This window comes from Psittacula echo (genome assembly GCF_963264785.1).
Source record: "Psittacula echo genome assembly, chromosome: 5".
NCBI classification, from domain to species: Eukaryota; Metazoa; Chordata; class Aves; order Psittaciformes; family Psittacidae; genus Psittacula; species Psittacula echo.
Window position 1 is genome coordinate 19,144,623 of NC_137739.1, and position 24,664 is coordinate 19,169,286.

General features: G+C 46.0%; 2 protein-coding genes across 43 annotated transcripts in view; one reads left to right on the forward strand and one right to left on the reverse strand.

The window, feature by feature from the left end:
- Positions 1 to 20,168, forward strand: part of MAPK8IP3 (mitogen-activated protein kinase 8 interacting protein 3) — a 74,916-nt gene extending 54,748 nt beyond the window's left edge. For 22 of the 33 annotated variants that reach the window (XM_080620085.1, XM_080620105.1, XM_080620112.1 and 19 more), the window contains 17 exons: positions 461 to 631; positions 1,385 to 1,511; positions 2,592 to 2,687; positions 4,147 to 4,308; positions 5,032 to 5,197; positions 5,657 to 5,842; positions 6,435 to 6,621; positions 7,377 to 7,499; positions 7,761 to 7,841; positions 8,940 to 9,007; positions 10,358 to 10,506; positions 11,322 to 11,493; positions 11,615 to 11,728; positions 13,096 to 13,134; positions 14,544 to 14,723; positions 15,016 to 15,159; positions 15,712 to 20,168. In XM_080620085.1, the coding sequence (XP_080476211.1) occupies positions 461 to 631; positions 1,385 to 1,511; positions 2,592 to 2,687; positions 4,147 to 4,308; positions 5,032 to 5,197; positions 5,657 to 5,842; positions 6,435 to 6,621; positions 7,377 to 7,499; positions 7,761 to 7,841; positions 8,940 to 9,007; positions 10,358 to 10,506; positions 11,322 to 11,493; positions 11,615 to 11,728; positions 13,096 to 13,134; positions 14,544 to 14,723; positions 15,016 to 15,159; positions 15,712 to 15,833 (2,287 nt within the window). In that variant the 3' untranslated portion in view covers positions 15,834 to 20,168. Of the gene's footprint in view, positions 1 to 460; positions 632 to 1,384; positions 1,512 to 2,591; positions 2,688 to 4,146; positions 4,309 to 5,031; positions 5,198 to 5,656; positions 5,843 to 6,434; positions 6,622 to 7,376; positions 7,500 to 7,760; positions 7,842 to 8,939; positions 9,008 to 10,357; positions 10,507 to 11,321; positions 11,494 to 11,576; positions 11,729 to 11,816; positions 13,042 to 13,095; positions 13,135 to 14,543; positions 14,724 to 15,015; positions 15,160 to 15,711 lie in introns of those variants that run through there. The other 11 variants (XM_080620111.1, XR_013957101.1, XM_080620087.1 and 8 more) reach the window with 11 other exon arrangements.
- A 134-nt stretch (positions 20,169 to 20,302) lies between these two features.
- Positions 20,303 to 24,575, reverse strand: MRPS34 (mitochondrial ribosomal protein S34). Of its 10 annotated transcripts, none has more exons than XM_080620119.1 (5): positions 23,957 to 24,575; positions 23,023 to 23,077; positions 22,232 to 22,889; positions 21,864 to 21,906; positions 20,303 to 20,999 (listed from the first exon to the last, which is right to left on the reverse strand). In XM_080620119.1, the coding sequence occupies exons 3-5, from the start codon at positions 22,547 to 22,549 to the stop codon at positions 20,722 to 20,724; spliced, it is 639 nt and encodes a 212-aa protein (XP_080476245.1). In that variant the 5' UTR covers positions 22,550 to 22,889; positions 23,023 to 23,077; positions 23,957 to 24,575; the 3' UTR covers positions 20,303 to 20,721. The 10 variants fall into 10 exon arrangements, with proteins under 10 accessions (XP_080476245.1, XP_080476253.1, XP_080476251.1 ...); XM_080620127.1 differs by adding an exon at positions 23,178 to 23,218 and having other exon boundaries at positions 22,232 to 23,077; XM_080620125.1 differs by having other exon boundaries at positions 23,178 to 24,575.
- Positions 24,576 to 24,664: the final 89 nt, after the last annotated feature.

Consider the following 24,664-nt stretch of genomic DNA (forward strand, 5'->3'; position numbering starts at 1 on the left):
TGCATAAGATTGAGAAAAGGGGAAGTGTTGCCAATTCTACTTTAGACAGCAACTTAGTAGACTCAGCATTAGTGAAATGTCAACTAAAAGTGTTGTTAGCTGAACCCATTTGCCTTCAAGGGCTTCCTTTGTTCTTAGTGAAATTAAAACCAGATCTGAACCTCTGCACTGGTTTTGTTTTACTAAATGAAAAAGATCATGAGTATCCTGGAAGGGCAACATACATACACTCACTATCAGTTTTAATAAAGGGCTGTTTACAGAAGGTACTTGTTTCTAGAAGCTAAAACCTCCTTATGTCAATCAAACTGAGGACTTGGCTCTCTGTTTGAAATAGGGCAGTTTTCATGAAGGCCTTACAGCCCCTGATTGCATACCTCATTTCCCTTGTTGTGAATCTATGGTGTGTGATCTCCGCCTCTATCTTTTCTCTTATCGTTGCGTCTTCTTCTGTCCTCAGCTTTAGCCGTCTGTTCAGCTCTTCCTCAAGTCCCCCACCAGCAAAGAGGACCTACCCATCTGTGAACATCCACTACAAGTCTCCAACAACAGCAGGGTTCAGCCAGCGTCGCAGTCACACCATGTGCCAGATCTCCTCTGGCAGCCGCACCCTGGAGTTCTTCCCTGAAGAGTGAGTTCTCATGCTGTGTGCCAAGCCAGGTCCCCCTGCAGCATTCCCAAATAGGAGCTTTTCTTAAAATAATCTGTTTTCTGTGTTAAAAAAGGTCTGTGTGGTGTTAATATGTTTCTGTTCCTTGTGGTTTTGGTTTATCTCTGTGATCTTTCACTCATCAGTTACCACATGGGTGATAGGCTCAACAAACTTTGTCCTTCCAAACATATCAGTGCTGTGGTGCTCTAGGCTGTAATGGTTCATCTCAGCAGGGACCACTGTAGACTTGAGTTGGCCTCAGCCCTGGTTCTGCACTCATGTTTGCAGACTGTGATAAAATGAAGTAGGGCTGTTGTGGTATAGAGTGATGGCAGCGCTGGGACAGCAGGGTGGAATGTCTTGCCCGACTCTATTGACAGGGAGTTTAGGTGAAGACAAAAGTTCTCTCAACAGCACATTTAGGTTACAATATTTGGTTTTAATCTTGGAATGATACTTTAAAAACCTATTGAGAGCCAGTTGATTCCCTGTTTCTGAAGGGTTTTTTGAGCATTGAAGTGGAGATAACAAAGATATGGCCTGGAGTTATAGATGCGGGATGCCTATCTCTGCGCCCTAACAGAGTTTTTCTCTCTCTGATGTCCTGCATCTGTTTTCAAAGATGAATTTAGTTTGCTTTGTGTTTCCTCCTGCTATGGTGATGCTCCTTCAACCTTTGGTTTCTGTTTTTAACCACAGATTGAGAAGTAATGCTATTGGTTCTCTCCTCAGTGACTGCACATCCTCAGCACGTCGTGAACAGAAACGGGAACAGTACCGCCAGGTCCGGGAGCATGTGCGGAATGATGACGGGCGATTGCAGGCCTGCGGCTGGAGCCTCCCTGCCAAGTACAAGCAGGTAGGAACCTCTCTCTGGATAGGCTGAGGGGGCATTGTCCTTCACCGTGAAACCAGGGGAGACCTAACTCTCCCACTAGTAACCTTAGCCTTAGTCCTTAAATATTTCAGTTAGAGGTTTCATATGCATGTTTGTTTTCATGATAACTGTAGGCACAAATCAAATCAATGTTTCCTGTGTCCCCATCGAAGTCAGTGGAGGGAGCATTCCTCTGCCTGCATGAAGGTGCTGAAAGAACCTACCTTCTACCAAAAGTAATTAAACTGCGTTGTCCAGGCCCCATTACTTAATCATAGAACCACAGGATCATAGAATCGCAGACTGATTTGGGTTGGAAGGGACTTTAAAACTCATCCAGTTCCAACCACCTGCCACTGTGCCAACTTTCCCCTAGACCAGGTTGCTCAATGCTCCATCCAGTCTGGCCTTATTTCCTTTGTTATTATAACTGAGCTTGAACATGACGTATTTCATTTACACTCTGAGAACTTTACCGGTTGTTCAGTATAAAAAACAAATGCACTGCAGTTTGCTCCCACTTCTTCCCAGCAGTAACACGAAATCAAATTTCATCAGCCTCATTTCTTAGCCTATAGGCTAAGTTCATTTAACTGGTCAAAGACCATCTGAAAGAAACAAGTCTTGCAGTGTGGCTTGAAAGTGAATGGTGTCCCTAACATGATAGTGGGTTGGAGCTAGGTGATCTTTAAGGTCCCTTCCAACCCAAACCATTCTATGATTCTTTGAGTTTCAGGCCATGATGGAAGGAATGCCAGTGTTCTGACTTCTTTGCAGGGAGCATCCGTTAACAACCCATCCGTTAACAGTCTGTCACAATACAGTGTATCCTCTGTTAACCGTAACTGGGGCACCATATCATGGGGAAAGAAGCATACTCTAGGGTACTCTAGGCCCCCCCTGCAGAGCCTCTGTTTCATACAAGATGTGAGATGGAGCCTTAGCAGTACCCATGTCATAGACTATTAAGTTTGGTTCTGCCATATTGGTTACACATCTCTCTTACCATAGCCTGGTGTTTACAGCTTTGTACTGTCTTTTTCCTCCTCTCTTTCTCCACAGCTGAGTCCCAATGGTGGTCAGGAAGACACTCGCATGAAAAACGTCCCTGTGCCTGTATATTGTCGCCCATTAGTAGAGAAAGACCCAACCATGAAGGTATGTTGTCTCTGCGTACCATTCGAGTCCAGAAAGGGGATATGGAATAAGCAAGGAGTTTTAGTCACTAAATGTGCAATTTTTACAATAGTATTTTTTTTCTTACATTATATATTCCAAAATCTTCCACTACCTTTTTTGGAATGTGGTTTCTAGTTATGTAGGGAAAAAAGTACATCTCTGTAAGGGCATCATTCTCAGCAGATTTTGATTGCCAGGGCCTATGCTTCTGTCTTACACCTTATGCTTTTTGAGACAACGCTTACATAATATTAATGACATTTTGTGCTTATAAGGCCTTTGGTAAAACTTCTTAGGGTATAATACAAAACAATAGAAATTAATAAAAATGAGCAGGTGAAAGTAAAAATGCATTTCAACACTCTTCAGATTCCACTGTTGACAGGGATCCACTGGTAACTGGCCAAAATTACCTAGAGCAGATACTTGTGAAGCTGCATGTACTAGAGTATTTTGAGTAGAACTGCAGTTGAGGATAGGTCATCTCTCTGCACATTTATCAGCTATAGCTATTTGTTTTGAAATAAGCACTTTGTTGTGAACTTCAGAGCTGATTCTGGGATGTCATTCTGATGTTTCGGTTGTAAGAAAATTCTTACTCTGTTAATTGTTTCTAGCAAGTTGACATGCTCTTTGGATAATATTCTGTTCAGCATCTTTCCATTATATATTTGGTTTTGTACTTTCCTTCCCAGCATTCTCCTAAAAAACTGTCTGGAAGTAGCTCCAAGGCGGTTAGATAGATTGGATGTCAGAAAATATGTAGTGTGCTGCTTTCACTGTGCACTTGTTATGTAGAGAGCTAAACCAGCTCCTTTTCCTTTTTTTTTGGGGGGTGGTTGGGTTTCTTGTTTTGTTTTGTTGGGGTTTTAATGCTGTTTTGTTGTGGCTTCATTTTTTACGGTCTTAGTTCTGTAAATAACTCTTTCAGCTCCGACAAACTGATTTTTGGGCAAAGGCATTATGGGGAAGCAGAAATGTGCAAGGGATGGGAGGGGGACAGGACTACCCTGAATGTGTTTCCTCAGCCAAGCAGTCATTGTCAGTTGTAGTTAAGCAGTCATGTTTTTCTTGTAGCCCAGGCTAGTAACATCTGCCATGCCCTGCTTGCTTTGCTGCAATGGCTTAGGAACCCCAAAGTCATAAAAACTGAGGAGCCTGGTTTTAGGCACCTGATTTGTTATATTTATTTTCTTTAAATCTTTCATTTTCATCTCTGAAGAAAAAAAAAGTGACTTTTGCTGGTTTACAGAGAACCTTTATCTTGCTTCCAGAAAATTTGACGTCTTCTAATAGAGATCAACAAGATCCGTTATTTACAGCTAAATATTTTAGATGTTTGGCATGTATCCACAGTTCTGTACAAAGGTGCCTGATTTTAATGAGACCTTGGAGCGTACATAATTCTTAGTTCAAGATTCCTGTTTCTGTTGCTTAGCTGTGGTGTGCAGCTGGAGTCAATCTCACGGGATGGAGACCTTTGGAGCAGGAGCCTGGGAATGGGCAGAAATTGGAACCTGGACGTGATCCCCTTACCTGTGATAGGGAAGTGGAAGGCGAGAATGACAAAAGTAACCATACGTCTCCTGAAAAGAAAAAGGTCAGAAAAAAAATGGATTTTTTTTTTTTCTCCCTTCCAATGTTTTGTCTCATTCCAGCCATGACATGCCCTCTCTCTCAATGCCTTTGTATTAGGCTATATAGTGCTTTAACTTGTATTTTTGAGGCATCTTCTTGTAGGGCAACATTCTGGTGTTCTGGCTGTTCAGTAACTTTCTGTGTGATTTGGGATAAATCATCCAGGATAAAGTTCTCCGACTTTTGCTTTTGAAATGCCCTGGTTTTTAATATTCTGAAGTGTTAGGGATTTTTTTTAAGAACCAAGCTAAAATTTGCAGGTGATAGTACAGTGTTTTATCCTTTGTGGTTGTGGGTTTTTTCCCCATGACTGTCTTATGCTGCTGCTATGGTCTTCTGAGATCAGCTTGCCTAAGCTGGTAGGTTGAGTGCATCTGAGCTCCAGGATATTCCGACTGAAGTGAATGTTCAGTGATATATGAGTAGACATCTCAGCAGTTAATGGTCAGGCTGCTTTAGCCCTAAGGAGCCAGGTAGGCTCTTTGGCCAGTGTTCCAGATGCTAGTGCAGCAATGTGAATGAAATTTGCATAGCTCATATTGTTTATTTGCATCAGCTAGGAAGAAACTTGGCTCTTTGAAGCTGGCATTGTGGTATTTGCATTTCTAAATGTTGCCAAGCATTAATACACTCAGTTTGATTTGAGAGGAGCACTGATTCTGCCCATATGTTTGCTCTCCTGAAGGCAAAGGAGCTCCATGAAATGGAAGCCACATCTAGCCGTGTTTGGATCCTCACTAGTACGCTGTCAACAAGTAAAGTTGTAATTATTGATGCCAATCAGCCTGGCACAGTGGTGGACCAGTTCACTGTCTGCAATGCTCATGTGCTCTGCATCTCTAGCATCCCTGGTAAGTGGGGTCCAGGCACTGGCTGTAGTCTCACAGGGTCACCTTCTCCACTGAGGAAAGACAAATGTAGTGTCCTCACTTCAGAACTAACCCTTGTACTCTGCTGCATATAATTGTCCCTCAAAACCATAACTCAGATCTTGCCTTCTTGTAGGACCTTCCATGGAGATCCTTCACTGTTGAGCATTTACTAAGTCATTATTTTGGCACATAAAGGATGGCTCCTTGGAGCAAGAGTGAGCCTTGCCCAGGTTTGGGAGAGCTCTGTAGCTGGCCTGGATGTTGATGCTAGGGATGAGGGGATTCATCATGAAATTGACTAATGCTGTGGTGCCTCCCTAGAGCAGTGAACCCCAAAGGTCAGCATCTTCCATCTGAATGGGTACCTCAGGAGTACTGCTATAATTAAATTAGCAGTGACAGCTAGATTTATGGGAAAATCTGTTCTTTGCCCTTCAGCGGCCAGTGAGAGTGATTATCCTCCAGGCGAGATCTTTCTGGAGGGAGATGTAAATCCTGAAGAGTCATCTGGAACAGACGGTGTCTTGGCAGGAATTACTCTGGTGGGCTGTGCGACCCGCTGCAACGTGCCACGAAGCAACTGTTCCTCGCGTGGTGACACACCTGTGCTGGACAAGGGACAGAGTGAGTTTTTGGACATAAAACTTAATAATAGTCCAATTATAGCTAGTCCCATATGAGCTTAGGGTCTTACAGCTGTATCATCCTGTCCTTGAGTTATCTACTTCAGAGGCCTTAAGAAGTTTCGTTACGTGGCACAGGAAGAGCCCTTCTTTTCTCTCAAATGGATCCACATCCTGCAGCCCTGTGGTTGTCATATAGTGAAGTATTTTGGACAGGTCATATGTTTGCCCTCCTGCAGTTACTTCTGTTCTCATTGCTTTCCCCGCTGAACCACTGTCTACTCATGAAGTCAGTTAAGACCATGAAAACCATAATGATGCCCTTGGTGACTCCATAGTGCAGTAGGCAGCCCTGCAGAACTGATGTTTTGCTAATCACAGACTGTGCCTTATTTTAAAATAGCCTCTGTTCCCCATCCAAGTGGGAAGCACTGGATGAGCTGCTGTCTGTGATGCAGGCATAGGGCTTGACTGAATTTGGAAGGATAAGTTACAAAAGGAAGGATAATTTACAAAATTGACAACCTGATTTCTGTATAGCTAACTTACCAGCTCATTCTCCAGAACATCTTACACTGTACTTTGTCTTTTAGATGAGGTGGCTGCTCTATGCAATGGGAAGATCAACCAGTCAGAGTCTACTGAGGAGGCAACAGAAGCTACAGAGGTACCAGAGAATGGTACAAGTGAGGCAGAGCCTGCTCAGGCCCGGTCGAGGCCCCTCACGGAGCATGTGTTTACTGATCCTGTCCCTGCACAGGCACCTTTTAGGCAGAACGGGTAGGCAGCCTGGGGCCAAAGTGCCAATTCAGTTATTTATCAGCTCTGTTTTCAGAAGCTTTTTGATAGATAAAGTATCAAACATTTTTCAGTTCTGTGCCCAAATAGTATTACAGATGGGATGATAGAGAAAGAAAGGAAATGAAAATAAACATGGTTCAGCCTGCAGCAGGCTATGTCAGCTGTCAAAGTAAAAATATTTGATCTCTCAGTACAAACTTAGACCTGCTGTTAAGACAGATCTTCTTTAGAAGAAGATAGTACATGTGCACTAAATGTTCTTACTGAAGGAGCTTACTGATACAAGTGTAAAAATGATGATCAGTTTATTCTAGTAGTACCGCTAATGTGCTGTAAAGATAACGAAAAATATTTACCACCCAAAAATGAGTCTGGTGTGATGACCTGAGGAGCAAGGTCTTGGAAACAAATTGTTCCTAAATGACCAAGATTTTCTAAGTTGTTTTTGTTGAAGTTGGCAGTGAACAGAGAAAATATTGTTAAGATAATAGTACTGCCAAGCAGTTAAGTTCTATGGATTTTGAAGTACTTGCTATTGGTATTGGTGGGGAAAAAAGGAAGTTTTGTAAATCGCAGATTTCAGAGTCAAGGAATTAGAAAATGCTGAAGAGAAGGAAGTGATTTGTGTATATAAGGGCCATTATCTGCTTGTGAATGCCAGTCTGTAAGTGTAGATGGGCATTCTGTATATTGCTGCTGCTAAAGCCTGTAACAGTGTTCTTTTGCGTCTTCAGGGAGAATGGGCAGCTGAAGACAGAGTCAAGCACAGCACTGCTAGATCAGGAGCTAAATGGAGATGCTGCTGGGACTTGTACCAGTGCTGCCCCCACCATGTGGCTGGGAGCACAGAATGGCTGGTAGGTTCTCCTTGGGCTGGCAGATCTCTCTGTCACTTCTTTACTCTGGGCATCTCTTTTCATCTCCACACACCTTTAATTCACTTCTTGTTTCTGGAGTAGGTTTTCATTGCTCATGGTTGTTCTGAGCCCTCAGCTCAATGCAGGCACAGGGATTTAACCTCACTTTCTTACCTAACCTCCACCTTTTGTACCAGAAGAAATGACTCAAGTCTAGTCAGGCTGTGCTGCTAACTCTCCCCAATTTGTCCTTTCTCACAGGCTTTATGTGCACTCGGCTGTATCCAACTGGAAGAAGTGTCTGCACTCAATAAAGCTGAAGGACTCTGTACTAAGTCTAGTGTAAGTGTGCATGCCAAGGAACTCTGAGGGAGAAGGTTCAGTGCCTAAGCAATATTTCAGATAGTTGTAGGAGCTCTTTTTCAGTTAATTTGCTCTTCTAAGTGCATTGGTTTGTGAGGAAAATTTCCCTAGGTTTTTGTTACTGGAAAGCCTCATACTGAGCTGTTTTCCTACTCAACTGCAAACCTGACCCAATTCAGTGAAGAAGGTACTAAATTAGCTTAGCAGGATCAAGAGGAAGTAAGTGGCAAAGAGAAAGGCAAAATTTCACGAGGGTGTAAATTAGGTGGCATTTGTTGAAGTTGGTGGAGTTTGTAGTATGAAGAAGAAGGTAACCTCATTAGAAAATCTGTGGATTACCTTACTATGACCCTTGGCCCTTGCAGGATGTTCCTGCAAGTGCTAAACTGAATGGGAATTGTAGAGAGAACATTGTGTGTGTGTATCATAGCATCATAGAATGGTTAGGGTTGGAAAGGACCTTGAGATCATCCAGTTCCAACCTCACTGCCATGGATTGGGACACCTCCCACTAGACAAGGTTGCTCAAGGCACTGCCCAGCCTGGCACTGAACACTGCCAGGGATGGAGTGTTCACAACTTCCTTGGGCAGCCTGTGCCAGTGCCTCATCACTCTCACAGTAAAGAATTTCTCCCTTATATTTAACCTAAATTCCCCCTGTTTAAGTTTGAACCCATTGCCTGTTGTCCTGTCACTGCAGTCTCTGATGAAGAGTCCCTCTCCAGCATCTTTGTAGGTCCTCTTCAGATGCTGGAAGGCAGCTGTGAGGTTTCCATGCGGCCTTTTCTTCTCCAGCCTGAACAGCTCCAAGTTTCTCAGCTCCCTGATCATCTTCATGGCCTCCTCTGGACTTGCTCCATCAGCTCATGTCCTTTACATTGCTTCAGCAGCTCCATGTCTTTCTTATGTTGGGCACACCAGGACTGCACACAGTACTCCAAGCGGGGTCTCATGAGAGCAGAGTAGAGGGGTAGAATGGCCTCCTTCCACCTGCTGGTACCCCTTCTTTGGTGGATGTCAGAAAGGATTTGTTAGTTTCTTACTTCTACAAAGTATTTACTTTTCTGTGATTTCAGGCATGTGAAAGGGAGGGTCCTTGTTGCTCTGGCAGATGGAACACTAGCCATATTCCACCGGGGAGAAGGTAAGAAACAATGTATTAAGATTAAAACAAGCTTGCCTGAAAGTGTAGCAGTGCATTAAGTGCTACTCTGAATTGGGAAGGAAGAGTGCTGGCTTGCCAAACATGGTTAAAATGCACAACTATTACACACATGTATTAGTAATCCTAAAACATCTATACCATTTCCTGAACTTTTCTGAACAAAAATATACATATGTGCTGTGTAGCACATGCAGAGGAAATGCAGCACTTCCAGGAATACACATGCTGTGTAGTTGTTTGAGGTGTGCTTGGTGTAATACACATGGACCACATCAGTGTTACTGTGCTTTCACAAATCAGCTGTAACAGGACATGCACACGGAGCTCCACACAGCTCAGGCTGTACCTGAGCATATCATCTGTGCAGTTGATCTGCCTGATCAAACAGAGAAGTTGGACGCTGTAAGGACTGGAATTGGTCACTGCATACACAGCAGGCAGAGCTGGGATTCACTGGAAATGTGGAAATCCGTAACAAATGGCATCTTTGCATTACACCTGGATAGTTTTTCATGTTGCAAAAAAGAGATGTCCGAGTAATGTGATGTGCCTTAATCTTGTGCTCTTCACTGTTATAAGTTTTGTTTCACTATGACTTGAGCAGTTTCTGAGCAGTTAGCACGTGGGAATTTGCTAACTCTTACTAGTATTTGCATAATAAGAACTTAGCTATTCATTGACTAGCAGTTTATATAGGAAGCTGAAATACAGAGATTCCGTGTTTTGTGCAGTCTGAATTTTGATTCATCCTTGTTGTGGGTTCAAGCCTGACCATTGACATACAAAAATTGTTCCCGTCAGAAGCAGGATAAAGCTTCACAATGCAGAGGCCATCTGTCTGTGAAGGACACAGTATCTGCCTATTTAGCTAGAAAATAAGCCTGAGAGATGGGAGATCTGATTCTGTATTCTGGATTTGACACTTTGAGGGAATTATGTGTGATATGAGGAATCCTTACTGCAAGGACTGTATTGTCCGTTTCCTTTAAAGTTTCTGCGTAGTCTTGTTAGGCTGTCTTTCCTCTTCCTCTTCTGTTTTTGTTGTACTTGTTAGAGAAGCCTGTTCACTTAATTACAATAAAAGGATGTTTAATTTAGCCTGATTTGGAAAGCTTTCAGCCCACCAAACTCAGCATTATTGTCATGTGTTTTGTAAGTACAAGGCTCAAAGTAGTAGCATAGATTCATGGGAAGTTCACAGACATAAGCAAAATGTGCATTTGAGTGTTGTTAAGCCTGTATATTTAAGTATATGTGGAAGGGTAGAGGTATTGTATACTGACATGTCATGAAGGAGATGCATATTTCCACATTTGTTTTTCACCTTAGATGGTCAGTGGGATCTCAGTAATTACCACCTAATGGACCTTGGTCACACTCACCATTCCATCCGTTGCATGGCTGTTGTGTATGATAGAGTCTGGTGTGGCTACAAGAATAAAATCCATGTTATCCAACCTAAGACAATGCAGATTGAGGTAAGAGAGCAAATGTGTGTATATGCATGCACATGCTTATGTTGTATGTATTCTTATAGCTATTTTCTGCTGAGTGTATGGAAGTGCAGAACCTTTGTATTGTCACTGCTAACTGTAGGACCCGAACTGTCAATCTGGGTCATGTTATGATCCAGTCTGCCAGGAGGGTATTTATTCCTTCCTCACTTTACAGAACTTAAATATTTAGGTAAGTCTAAACTGAGCACTTTCTTTGTCTTTACTAGTGAGTCTGTGAGGCCACATACTGTACAAATGTATGTGTATGCCTTCCAGCTACCTTTCATTCATGGTCTAAGACTTCTCTGTCTGTAGGGATTGTGGCAGAAAGCAAGCCCCAGTGATCTCATGTGCATAAAGAAAAATTATGTTTAGAGCCTTTTGGTTGAAATTCAATACACTGGTGTTGGTACAAGGCTATTTGACAGTGCTTGGAGTAATTCTAATCAAAGGGAGAAGTGCTGAATCTGAAGTTTATATCAGTGAGCATTTTGATCTTTGGGATTTATACTGGAGTTGTGTGTTTTCCTTTTATGCCAAGGACATTTTGAAGGCTCTTGGTTTCTAAATGTTCTTGCTCCTGAAGTAGCCTGTGAAGACCACAATCTCTGCAGAGTCACTCAAGTGAGGGATTTTCTGTATACTGTAGTGAACTTCCGAGGTTGGCTGACATTACCACATTTTCACCAAGAGCTTTGAAGCCCAAAAAAGTGATCTCAGTTGAAGACAATGCAGTATACATGTAGATAATTGCAAATGTTTGGGAACTCACGTTGTCCATCTACTTGGCATTTCAGAAATCCTTTGATGCCCACCCTCGGCGAGAGAGTCAAGTGCGACAGCTGGCGTGGATTGGAGATGGAGTATGGGTTTCCATCCGCCTGGACTCCACCCTGAGGCTTTACCATGCCCACAGCCATCAACATCTGCAAGATGTTGACATTGAGCCTTATGTCAGCAAGATGTTAGGTGAGGCAGTAAGAACTGTGAGTAAATGATCTGTTGCTAAGATCAGAGAGAAATCAAAATTCACAAGCAGACCTTGCCCAAAGTCATAACTGACTCTCTGCTTCTTATTCATGCTTACAAGGCACCGGAAAGCTGGGCTTTTCGTTCGTGCGGATTACAGCCCTGCTTATCGCTGGCAACCGGCTCTGGGTAGGGACAGGGAATGGTGTCGTCATCTCCATTCCACTGACTGAGAGTAAGTGCCATCGACTGCAAATACTTCTGCCCTCCCCTCCCACCCCCACCCCCCCCGAAAAAAATGCAGTTATTTGTTATTTGTGCAGCATGTAGGATGGCTCTGGCGTATAATACTTTCCAGACATTCTTACTCGGAACCTGACACATCTTTGAACAGTGTTCAGAGAGAAGAGTCCTGAGTATGAGCAACCCTGAACTTGGCTTAACTCTTTCTTACAAAGGAATGAAGTGTTCAGTTGAATGGATTTAACTTGTTTAAAACCAAACAGGTATTCGTTACTGTCCCTTTCACTGCAGTTGAAGCCGTTTCCTTCTTGGAGGACTAGTGACATCTCTACCATCTGTACAGTTGTCTTTTTTCAGCATGACCCTGACAGCATAGACTCACGTGAACTGATTCTGTAGCTTCTGGAAAGCAGGAGAAACAAAGCTTTGGGAATTGTAGGAAGTCTCCAAAAGGAGGCCACAGTATGAGACATCACAAGGGAGAATTTTATTTTGGCATAGACATCCAAACTTCTCCATAATAGTATTTCCCAGAAACTGACCTTAGAATAGCTTAATTTGGACAAATTATAGCTCAGGTGTATCAGTCAAGTAGAGATTAGTATCCCAACCGTAGTAGTTAATAGGTGCATCTCCAGACTTGGAAGTTTAGTTGGTACTGTTAGTAATCCTGTTCTGTACCTGTCAGTCTGCATCTTATTTTGGAGATCTGTGCCAGTTTATAATGGGGGAGTAGGATTTGCTTTCAACAGAAAGCAGCCAAATTTACATTTCTTGCCACTGCTCCCAAGAAATCTGAGAAGCAAATAGCTCTAACACAAAAAGAGGAGCAAACCTGTTGCAATATTCCTGGAGGTCAGGGTTGAGATGGTCTCCTCTAAGGCTGTTGGAGCTGGATATGCCTGGGGCTGACACTAGTGACAGAGGCATCCCTGCATTGCAATTTTGGTCTCATTTCTGAATCCCTGTTTTAAAGCCCATTCTTGCTTTGGGCTGCTGTCCTAATTCTGAGTTAAGCTTCTTCTTTACTGTAAGCCAGTTGCATTATTTTTTGGTGTTCCTGTAAAAATGTGGTAAGCAGTAAGGTTTCTCTAGAAATTTTAGCAATGGATCCGTGTGGCCATGGTCCCTCTCCCATCTCAGATATTACATTCATCCTTGTAAGATAAGAGCAAAGTGAGCAAGAACAGTGTTGGTATGAACTATTCTGAGTCTGTAGCTTCTGTTGCTATTTCTCTAGGTTAAAACCTATTTCTATTGCTCCCTGAATTTTCTCCCAGTAATCACCATTTTCTTCTCTCTTGTCCTGCCTGTCTATTCCCATGCCCTTGTGTGTCCCCACTCCTTGCCTGTGCCTAGCTGTAGTCCTCCACCGAGGCCAACTCCTTGGGCTCCGGGGTAAGTCCATTGCTTCCTTCCTTCAGCTTTCACTCCTTTTGCACCCATTCACCCTTCCAGTTGCTCTCACACCCTTCCATTCTGCCACTCAGCTCTCTCCATTCATTTTTTCTCATCACTCTTTTGTTTTTAGTTGCATCTGAGTAAAGCAATCAGGGACAGTAATGAAAATTATCCTCATTTGCCATGGCTAAAATAATTTTCATCCATCTCATCAGCTGACCTGTGGGGTTTTTTTTGAGTTAGGAGTACTTTATTCTTCATCTGTAGTTCTCTTGTTGTGGTAGGCTAGGTTTGAGATGGGGACTTCATTCAGAGGATTCCAGGAAGCAGGGAAGCCCAAGGAAAACCTTGGACTGTTCTTCCAAGGCCTTCCTTGGTCATTCTTGGCTTTCTTAAGGATGTGTCTTATCAGTTCCAGGACAATGGCAGTAGGTGCTGTGACAAAAGTCACCTAACTGAAATGTAGCCCAAGCCAAATAAGAGAACTATGGATAATTAAACAACCAATCGAGTTCTCTCATGGAAACGGAAAGCCTGATGTTAGTACTGCTTCTGTTTTACTGATGGGGGTGCATGCAGAAGGAAAAGCATTTCCCATCATGAGCTCTGAGCAGTGATATCTGTTTCTTGCTGAGTGGAAGCATTCACATTCTCAAGAGCCTGGAGGCAGGCCCTAGAGCCCACCTTGAAATCCTTGGAAACTGTGGATGGTGAGCATCTTTCAAATGTTCACCGCTTGAGTAGCTGATCTTCTGGTGTCACAGCTAAATCAAGGCTAAGGAAGGACCTTATTCTACTGCTGTGACATTTACTGGGCTAAGAGGCCTTCACCAGATCCAGAGACTGCCTTCAGCACTGTGTGTGCTCGGGGCTTGGCATGAGCAAAGTACTTGACTTGGAAACTGAGCTACTTCACTGATCTAGAAAATAGCAGGAATTCTCCTCCTGGTGCCCTTAGTGTCTCCTATGTACAGTGGACACCTTTGGATACCCTCCCAGGTGTGAAAGACCAAGGTAGATCCTAGGACAGCATGTAATTTCTAGAGGCTGGACAGGATTGCTGGTGGTGAAGAGGCCTTCACTGAGACAGCTCAGAGACCTTGTTTAGCTTGCTCTAGGATTACTCTTGTCCAGCACCTCCAGGGGTGAATACCTCTTTTGAAGCCAGATACTGTATTTGATGAGAAAATGTAGTTTGTTATTATTGGTCATTAATCAGCCTAAGAGAGAGGGACTACATAGTCTAGTGGTGTCTCCTTCATCACATCCTTTATGCAAGATCTTTAAAGAGACGTGTGCCTTCAAAGATTTTTCTTCATGGCTCACAAGTTTTCTCTTTGACCAAGTGCCTTCTGTAAATGGAACTCAGAGCCTTTGCTGACAGTATTCCTCCTCCCTGTCCCCAGCCAACAAGACCTCACCAACCTCTGGAGAGGGCAGCCGCTCTGGTGGGGTCATCCATGTGTACGGTGATGACAACAGTGACAAATCTGTCAGCAGTTTTATTCCCTACTGCTCCATGGCTCAGGCACAACTCTGTTTCCATGGCCACCGGGATGCTGTCAAGTTCTTCGTCTCTGTGCCTGGTAAGGATCAGTTCTTGTGAGGTTCTTGTCCCCCTGTCCATTCTGCAGCAGGGGCTTGATCTGATCTGCAGACACCCATCCATGCATTCCTAGCATTTGCAGGTCACTGTGACTCAGAGTGTTTAAACACTGTGATTAGAGTTTGAACTACAGTGTTTAAACTCTGTTTTAAACTGCAGTGGCTTCTGAATTCCACCAGCAGAAGGAACTGGCCTGCCCAGTTGTGTTCATGTGTGTGTGAACTGCACAGGGGCTGAGCAGAGGCACTGACAGCACCTCTGTCCTCTCCCAGGCAATGTCCTAGCAACCCTGAATGGGAGTGTGCTGGACAGCCCTTCAGAGAACCCCAGCACAGCAGCCACAGAGACTGAGGGGCAGAAGCTGAAGAACGTCCTTGTGCTGAGTGGAGGGGAAGGGTATATCGATTTCCGGATCGGTGAGTGCCTGTGGTGGAAGGGATCTGGGACATGAGGGTTATGCAGGGCAGAGAGGAATTGGGGCAGTGGCGAGTGAGACCTGAAAAGCACTGACCTCTGTCTCCTGCTTCTGGCTGTGAGGGCAGCTAGTGAGCATTTTCTTTGCAGAGCCTGAGGCTGCCAAACTGTGTCCCTGCCTGTGCCTGCCATGCCACAGAGTCTGTTTATGTCCCTGGAAATTAAAAAACATCTGTGCCACTGGCTCCAAACATTGCTCCTGCACTGTGGTCACCTGCACTGCTTGAGGGTGCTTGGTGTTACAAACATTGGCTTCCCTGAAAGGAATTCCCTGCTGCTGGAGATTGCTTGTTCCATCCATGCAGTCCTGCTTCAGAAAAGCACTGTGTTGCTGTAAATGTTCTCCAGGCATAAAGGACGATCTCAGCTCATGCTGTCTGTTGTCAGGCTGCCAAGATTGTATCAGGGGTATTGGTCTCTTCGGAAGTATTGCAGAGCACTGCAAATTGGGATTTTCTTTCTTGCCTTTTTTATTCTCTGTTTTCTCTCTTCAGGTGATGGAGAAGATGATGAGACAGAAGAGAATGCAGGAGACACCACCCAGGTGAAGCCAGTACTTTCGAAGGCTGAAAGGAGCCACATTATTGTGTGGCAGGTATCATACATCCCTGAGTGAGAATTTCTCCTTTCCCACCAATGTAAGCGTCCCTCTTCCCACCTGAATGCCAAGATGTACATACAGAATGCCTGCATCATCCTACTGCTGGAAACCGACCCTAGACAACTGCAACAGCTCCTGCCTCGGACTGTGACCCCCTTCTAACCTCTGAACTTGCAGCTTTCATCTTGGGCCCTTGCGCTTTCTGCGTGGTTGGGTTATTGTTCTGCTCTGGAGCTGGCATGTACCAGGGGAGAAATGACAGTGCATTGATGAAGTGAGGCTGGAGCTAGAACTGTGCAAAGCCTTTGCCCAGTGCACAGGAGCTGGCAGCTGATGGTGGTGGGTCAGATTCTTCAGCAGATTGCCTCACTTCCACCTGCATGAGAAAAACATGCATCCTCTTCCAAAGCAGTGGTGGTGAATCGCAACTGCTACAGCATCCTTGCAGAAATCCTTTCTAGTTCACTAGTGGACTCTTCATCTTACCTACCCTTAAGCACAGAATAATGTCCCACAGACTGAGAGCAGGCAGGTCTAAGGAACTCTCAATAGAACAGAGTGTCAGGGCTTGGGCAGCACTTCTGCTTTTTGCCTGGAGAAGGCAGCAGTGCCATTACTGTGGGGAACGCATCTTCCAGACTTGCAGGTGGAAAGTCTCCCTTTGCTGCTGTTGTCGCAGCAGTCATGTGCTGGCTGACTGCATGTGTCTGGGTAAGATTGGGTGGTAGCCTCAGATGGGAGATGCGTGATGGTGGAGGCTATAGAGCCTTTGGAAACTGGTAGTAAAGGGGTACTGGAACCTTGCTTTTTTAAGAGCAGAAAAGGCAGCAATACTTCTAACTCCCCCTTCCAGAAATGCCAGGTAGAGAAGAACCCTTGAGTTCTTTCTCAAAGGTTCAGGAGAAAGTTATCTCTGCATAGCATTTGTTGGCTTTTAAAGCACAAATGAGGGCAGATGATGTTTGTCTGCTGAATTATGCATTAACACGTTGAGGCTACCTGGGCTCACAAGGCTGTGTCCCAGTCACAGTAACTGTCTGTTTTCCTTCACACTGTGGCTGTCAGTTAGGAAAGACATTGTAGGTGCAGTTGAGGTATAAAAAGGCTGTGTATCACCTGAGGTCACACAAAGAAAGGAACTGAGGCCAGATCTCCCAACCTCTTAGCATTGAATTTATTACTAAGTAGTTTGAAAAGCTGGAAATTTCTGACTCCTGGAAAGAATTGACAACCCTTAAGAAGAAGTTCTGCTGGCCCTCATTGTGTGAGCAGTGCTGGGGGATTGCAACTAGGTGTCCTGCTTACAAGGGAAGCAGCAAAAAATGGGGCCAGGGAGAGTAGTTCTGAGATCCCGGTGCAGAACGTGGCCAATCCAGATGTAGAGGCCATGGTTTGTCCTCCCTTTCTGACAGTGGAAACAGTCCTGTCTTCACAAGAACAAGTTCTCTTTCCTTTGAATGCTCCCTTCTGGATGTGCATTCATTCTAGATTGAGTAGCAATTGTTAGCAATGGATCTGGAAGCCTCTGGTGGTCATCTTGTTTGTTCTCTGAGCTGTGTAGCAGTTGAGGCTTCATGGGGATGTCCGTGTGCCAGTGTCATGGTATGGGAACAGCAGGGGGAAGCCTCCATCTCCTCGAAGGCTGCTGTCTGTGTCCTGTGCTTGTTGCCACAGACCAGGCTGCCCCCAAGGCTGGTGGTCTGAATCTACTCATGTGCTGCAGGTATAGTATATCCAGGGGAAGCTCTGACATGTGGTATCTGTCTCTATGCAGCAGCACTGAAATGATTTTTGAATCCAAAGTTCAGAAAAGGCTGAGGCCCATATTTCCCCTGCAAGGAGGCAAGAGGGACATCTCTGGAGATGCCACCAGAGTAGAGCCGCAGCGATGACTGTGACACGCACCACACCAAGGTGGAACACAGCTGGACAGTGTCTTCTGGCCAGTGGCACACTGGGCTCTGTGGCTGGCATGTGGTGAAGGGATGCTTGGAGCCACCACCTGCATGTGGGAGGACCTTTCACCAGGGATGTGTCACCGGGGCACTGCTGACAGTGCCAGGCCTCATTCACTTCCCCAAAATGCTTTCTGGTAGGAAGAGCTCTTTGGATCACAACAGAATGTATTGATGTTAACAAGATCAACATTCAGAGCACAGATTCCACAGACACGTAACAGTTGATCAGTTAGGGCCAGGTAAAGTTTAGGATTTGGGCATACTGAAGAGGAGAGGATAAAAAAAAAGCCCTAGTAGGGCTCAGTTCCTTGGCTCTGTCCACTCTATAGGGAAACAGAGAATTGCAGTGTTCTTATCTCTTACTTTTTTTTCTCTATCTGGTTTTGACAGTTGAAGTGACAGTACTTTGTTTCCTGTCAGTCCCTGGGCCCTGCCAACATTAAGGAAACCCATCTCAGGCCTCTGCCAACAGGTTCCTTCCCAGCTCAGTGCAGAAGCACGTGTCCAAGAGGGGCAGCTACAGCTGAGTAGAACCAGCCTCTGCTGTCAGCTTCTGGAGGCATTTGGTGGCTGCTGGGCAGCAAGGTGATAACTGACCGGCTTCAACACACTTCCCTGTCATATCTCCACTGTGATGTATGTAAAGTACCTTGTATGTTACAAAAGGTTTTAAAAGTGTCTTAAGGCCTGTAAACTCCGCTCTTTGGTCTGAAGATGGCATTCTGTAAAGAGACTGCTGTATGAATATGTTCCCATGCTTTGTCCCCTACGCTATGAAACAATAAACCATATCTGTTCAGTACGTAATAAATGTGTTAACATCAACAAATGTGGGACATCTTCCTGTAGAGGCACTGGTTGTTCTGGTCAGTGTTTAATAGCTGGAGGACACTTAAAAGGGTGGGAGTGGCAGCTCAGATATTCACCATTAAGCATTTTAGTGGCAAGGAATGAGGTGTGGATTGCTCACTGGATAGGAGCAGAAGGTCCCGCAAGCCACAGGTGCAGCCTGTAGCTTCCAGTGTCAGAAGCAAAAAGGAAAGAAGACAACAGTTCTGCTGTCCTGGGGTGTCCCCTTCAGGTGAGCTGCAAGGGTTAACACATCAGGCTCAGCTTTTAACGCTCAATTTGCCAATGTCTCCTGTCAGTACTGGGTGGTACTGACACAGGAATGGGTGATGTTCAGCATGCAGGAAGTGGGCTCCTTTTAGTCCCAGCAGCGCTTAGACACATTCATATTTATTTTGTAGAACTGCATTAATTTAGTATGTACAGCTATTAATTCAATGGCTGTACATAGCAGCAAGGGAGCCACCTCCTTATCCCCCACCAGGGTCCCTGAGGTGAGCCACCTCCATGTTTCCAGGCCAGTTAAAGTACCATGGGCACTGCTCCTGAGGTAATGGAAGCACCATTACAATGAGGTTTGGAAATAGGTGCTAGGACCCATCCTGCACCCCTGGGTCTGCAGTTGGAGCAAGGCACTGGATGAAGTGCAGCTGATTTCTCGCACCCACCCAAGTGGGTGCAGTCATCTGTGCATAGGTTTGAAAGTGCCAGCAGAGCTCCTGGTGTGTTCTAGGCAACGAATCAAGCACACAGTAAAACAGGACTGTGCGGCTTTCCAAAAGGGGACCTTCATGATGCAACAAAGCTCTTGGGTTGCCCAGGGCTCTGTGTGAAGGCACCACTGCCCCCTGCCAAGTGTAAGGCCCTGAGGTCACCAGGCCACGATTGTCCTGATCAGGACAATCCCACCTATACATTGGCCCTTTTCACCCATGGTCCAGGAGCCTCATTTAAGCACTAGCTGGGGCCTTTAATCTGTGCCTGAGCTGTGTTTGTCTCCAGCTGCTCCTAGATGGACACCTTGGACTTGGAGGTTTGCATTAGATGATCTGCAAAGGTCCCTTCCCTCCCTAGTCATTTTATGATTCTGTGCCTTATATTATCTCCATTTGCCTTTGCTCCTGGCCCGGCTCCCTGGAAAGATGGTGGTCATGGGTCATTTCTTGATTTGTCTGGGGCTGTTGGTGGACCCTGTTAACAGTACTTGGCTCTGCCCTTTGTGGTCAAACAATTCTTGCATAGCCAGAACTGAACTGGTTTGAATTCCTGGCTATGCAGGACAGAGGACTAGGTTGTTCTGCTCATCCCACCTAAGTCATATCTACCCCTTCTCTCCCACCTCACTTGTCCTCAGTTCTGTGCTGGTTCAGTAGCACACTGACCATGGTAAGGACAGCAAGGCATCAGCCCAGCACCTGGCAGTGGAGGCCATGGAAACCAGAGACACTGTCTTCCATCCAGGGCAGCTGCAGTGGGAAGTCTCACAGCCTCAGTGTTTGTGCTTCTGGCAACACTCTGGATTTTCCCTCCCCTGGGTTCTCCCATTGCTTCTGAAGTCAGTGAAGCAGCTGCCCTGCCACGCTCCTACCACAACAGAGCTATGAGAGATTAGCTCTTACCAGCCTTCGCTCCTTGTCAAAGGACCAGCTCATGACCTCCATGCACTGAAAAAAAATATCAAGTTTTCTTCAAACATTTATTTTCATTAGTAGATACATTCGTACACAGTTCTGTGAAATAATGCAATATTCTCAATCATTTTTGTCTGACTTATGTAGGACCCAAATTATTAAAAAACCCCAATGTTCTTAAAAAACTAATTTTCAGGCTGAAAAGGAAATTGTGCTCCAAAGAACTGCAGCTGGATGACAGGAGCTATGCATTCAGAAACTATACAGGGAACCAAGAAGCCACCTCTGCTGACTGAGACCAAAGCTATGGTAAAAACAAAGTTGCATCTTTCCTTCCAGACGAGGGCTGGGGAGAAAGTCAGGAAACATGGATATACCTTACCACAGTGGACAAGGGAGTCATCTGCAAGATGTACTTCTAACACACTGAGAACACATAGGAAGCTTAGGACATTGGACAAGTCTTTATACTGGTGTCCCTGTAGCTTTTTTCTTTGCATGCTGACGGGGAGAGGCCGTGACCTTCTCCAGGTCAATCATCGGCTCCTCTGTGATTTGCTTTCCCTCTTTCTGCCGCTGCGCCAGGATCATGGCTCGGAGCAAAGGTGGGTATGGCAGGAACCGAACGGTCTCTTCCTGCACAGGGGTGAATTGCTTGAAGGCCTCCTCCTCGTGTTTGGGCACCATACGCCAGTCATGGTACATGACTTTGTCGATCTCTCTCACTTCTTCTTCAGTTTTGCCTGAGAAAAGATAATGAACACAGTGAACAACACTATCCACAACAAACTCCCTCCAGGAAATGCAACAAGTTTTGGCTACAACTGCAATAACTAGTAAAGGAAGTTTCTCAAATGATAGGCCAGTTATCTTCGCTGCTATACTCTAGGATCCCACTTCTGCCCTTGGAAATCCAATGAGAAACAGGCTGAAAGGAATACAGGGAAGTTGTTCCAATTCTGTGGTTGACTCCCTCTTTTAAGTTAAAATGTCACTTCATCTCTCCAGTTCAGTTTCCATGGCTAAGGGATAAGAGTTCCTTCCACTGATTACAGTTCCCTGGAAAATATTAAAAATACCCAACACCTTTAAAACCTCTGAATAAGAAATGTCTCAGAAACTCTCGTGACAATCATGTGCCTAATATAAAGCAGCTTTAGAAATGGTAACTGAATCCCTCAACTCCAAGTGTTAATTTAAAATCCCAGTAACATAAGTTTACTTGACATCACTCCTATTTTACTGACAATTTTACCTGGAATACCCTCATGCATTCATTTTATGTTTTGCTTTTGAAGACTCAAACTAGCCTGTCACCTCACCTAACTCCCTGATGGCATACTGTCCTTCCCTATAGTCATCCTACACTGGCTCTCTCACAACATTCCTTAGAAACACATCCTGTGGGGGCCAGATTCCAGCACTGGAAACCGAAACATGGGGAACTTCTGTCATTGACAGATTTGGAAAACTTATTTCCCAAGTAGGAAGGCTGTGGTTTTCCTGCAGCTCTCCCACCCTCCCATATGCCTCCACTTGTTATTCTCTGGTCCCACTTACAGATGCTCTCTCCAAACCTCATGTGTAGGAAAATAAGTTGGTTTTACCTCTGAAGGTCAGGTAACCCCAAGCTCTTCCATGATCCATATTCTGCAAAGAAAACAAGAACCTGTTGAAGGGGGAATGGCTTTAACCTGACAGAGGGGAGACTGAGATGAGCTCTTAGGCAGAAGTTCTTCCCTGTGAGGGTGCTGAGGCGCTGGCAGAGAAGTGCCCAGAGAAGCTGTGGCTGCCCCATCCGTGGCAGTGTTCAATGCCAGGTTGGATGGGGCTTGGAGCAACCTGGTCTAGTGGAAGGTGTCCCTGCCTGTGGCAGGGGGTTGGAACTGGATGAGCTTTAAGGTCCCTTCCAACCCAAACCAGTCTGTGGTTCTATGAAGCAGCGGGCTGTGAGGCGCCGGAGGGGTGGTATTACCTCGGCCGTGTAGTCCGCCTTCACCTTGGTGATGACCCAGTAGCAGGGTTCGTCGTGCGCCCACAGCCACGACTTGCGGGTGACGGTGCGGCCCACACCGAGGCGCGGCAGGCGGCAGAGCAGGGCCAGGAGCCGGTTCTCGTTCCGCACGTCCTCCCAGGCCAGCACCGGCAGCCGCTTCTGCGTCAGGGGCCGCCGCATGGTCTCGTAGTCCACGGCGAAGCGCTCCGAGTCCCGCGGCCGGTTCTTCAGCGCGCGGTACTCGCGGATCTTCTTGGCCATGGCGGCGATGGGCCGGTGCAGCTTTTTGCGGGCCATGGCGCCGTCCTGCAGCACCCTGCTCTCCGCCACGGACCGCCGCTTCCCGCCGAGCCCGGAAGCCGCACGGAGCCCTTCTGCGGCGGAACCCTTGTGCAGTGTCGCAAGCGGCCGGGGGCACACTATCTCCTCGCGGGTTCCGCCGCTCGCGGAAGTGTCTTGGCTGCTCTCAAAACAGCGCCGGCGGCCGGCAGCAGCATCGCGTCCTGCCTCTGGAGCTCTTGCCGTCGGCTGTGCAAACACAGCACAGCCGTGCAGCACAGACTTAAGGAGTAGAAAACTGTAGGTCTGGTTGTATTAGCCCCTGGATTTTGGCTACAGGATGGCGTCCTGGTGTCATCTAGGATAGAGTTAATTCTCTTCCTAGTAGCTGGTGCAGTACTGTGTTTTAGCTTTAGCTGAGAACAATGCTGGTAACACCAGCTGGTTGGTGTTAAAAACCAATGGTTTAGTTGTTGCTCAGTAGCACTTACCCTGATCAAGGACTTTTCAGTCTCATGCTCTGCCAGTGAGGAGGGGCACAAGAACCTGAGAGGAAGCAGAGACAGGACACCTGGCCCAAACTAGCCAAAGAGGTATTCCATACCACAGCATGTCATGCCCAGTATATAAACTGGGGGGGGCTCACCTGGAATTGCTGCTCAGGTCAGGCTGGGTATTGGTCACCAGCTGCTGAGGAATTGTATTGTGCATCACTGCTGGTTAATAGTTTGATGGTTTTTTTCCTTCACTTTTAGCTTTATATTCTCTCCTCTTGTTCTTTCCCTTAGTAGTAGTAGTAACAGTAGTATTACACTGTACTTTAGTAATTGGGCTGTTTTTATCTCCACCCACAGGTTTTACATTCTTCTGATTCTCCTCCCAGGGGGTGAGCAAGTGGCTGCTGGTGCTGAGCTGCCGCCTGGGTTTAAGCCACAACAGCTGGTAAATTAAACCTCTCAGGAGAAAGCTGGTTTGTTTGGTTTTTCTTTTTTAAACCAATACCTTGTATTGAAGTGAATGCATCCATTCCAGTACTGCTGCAGAGCCCTTTACTGAAGACACTTGGGCATACAGAGACTGTTTTTTGTCAGCCTCCAAGATCAATGTGTGAAGAAGTGGGGAGAAGGGGGTGCATGCTACACAACAAAATGCCTTTTTTAAAGGCTGTTAATGCACTTAAAATAGGACATTTTCTCCTACTATGGTGCATCTCTTGAAAAAGGACAGGCCTGTTGTAACAAGGAGGACATACCTCAATAAGCTGATAAATACTGATTTAGAATAACGGGATACCCGACCTCAATCCACCCAAATCTGAGAGAAAGGGCAGAGCAATTAAACCACTAATTACAGGGTACAGTTAGTACAGAGTGGGCATCTTGTATCCAGCATATCTGTTAAGCTTATGCCCTTTAAGGCACTTACCTTAAGGTTTCTGTGGGGCCCAGAGCAGAGAGGACACAAGAATGCTTGAGGAGTTGTGAAACTGGCTGAGTCAGATGCGCAGAAAGGCAACTCCTGACACAGATTCACCAGGAAAAACTGGTGTAACCCTACAACAGGCGGCGAGAGACAGCATCTCCCGGGTGCTACGGCAGGTGAGCGGGTGCAAACTACGTTCTAAGCCTGACCACCTCCTCGTCTGACCTAACGGGAGTCACTGGGAGATACACGTGCAGGTCACAAACGCTCCCTGGTGCCCAGCCACCCCGCAGAGGCTGCACCTGGACAGCGAGGTGCCCTGGGCAGTAGCAGGGTCCTCGGTTTAGTTTTCCTCATGGCAAAATCCCGCATTAAAGTACACCCCTTCTCTCCCGGCTGCCGCAGACACTCCGGGAGCAGCACCCTGTGCCACAGCGGGAGACCCGGCACCGCCACCGGACTATCGCAACCGCCGGCTCCAACGTGTTCAGCACAAAATCCTGCTGCCTGACGGCTCCTCCTGAGACGCTGGCGGCACCAGAACCGCCTGGGGCCAAATCGAGCCCCCATCCAGCGGCACCCTGACGCAATTACGATACTGCCCGTCCAATCGACGTCGTAGCCACGGTCACGTGTCGGGGGAGAGGCCGGTGACGGCCTCCCGCCCACGTGACGGGGGCTGTCCAATCTGCGCTACCGCTGTCCCTCTCC

Bases quoted from the DNA above. Each gene is read 5' to 3' on its own strand.
- MRPS34 (XM_080620119.1), bottom strand. From the start codon at position 22,549: ATGGCCCGCAAAAAGCTGCACCGGCCCATCGCCGCCATGGCCAAGAAG. The intron at 21,907-22,231 runs GTAATACCACCC...TTTTCTTTGCAG, and splicing joins AGGCGGACTACACGGCCGAG to AATATGGATCATGGAAGAGC. The intron at 21,000-21,863 runs GTAAAACCAACT...ATCTTTTCTCAG, and splicing joins GGGTTACCTGACCTTCAGAG to GCAAAACTGAAGAAGAAGTG.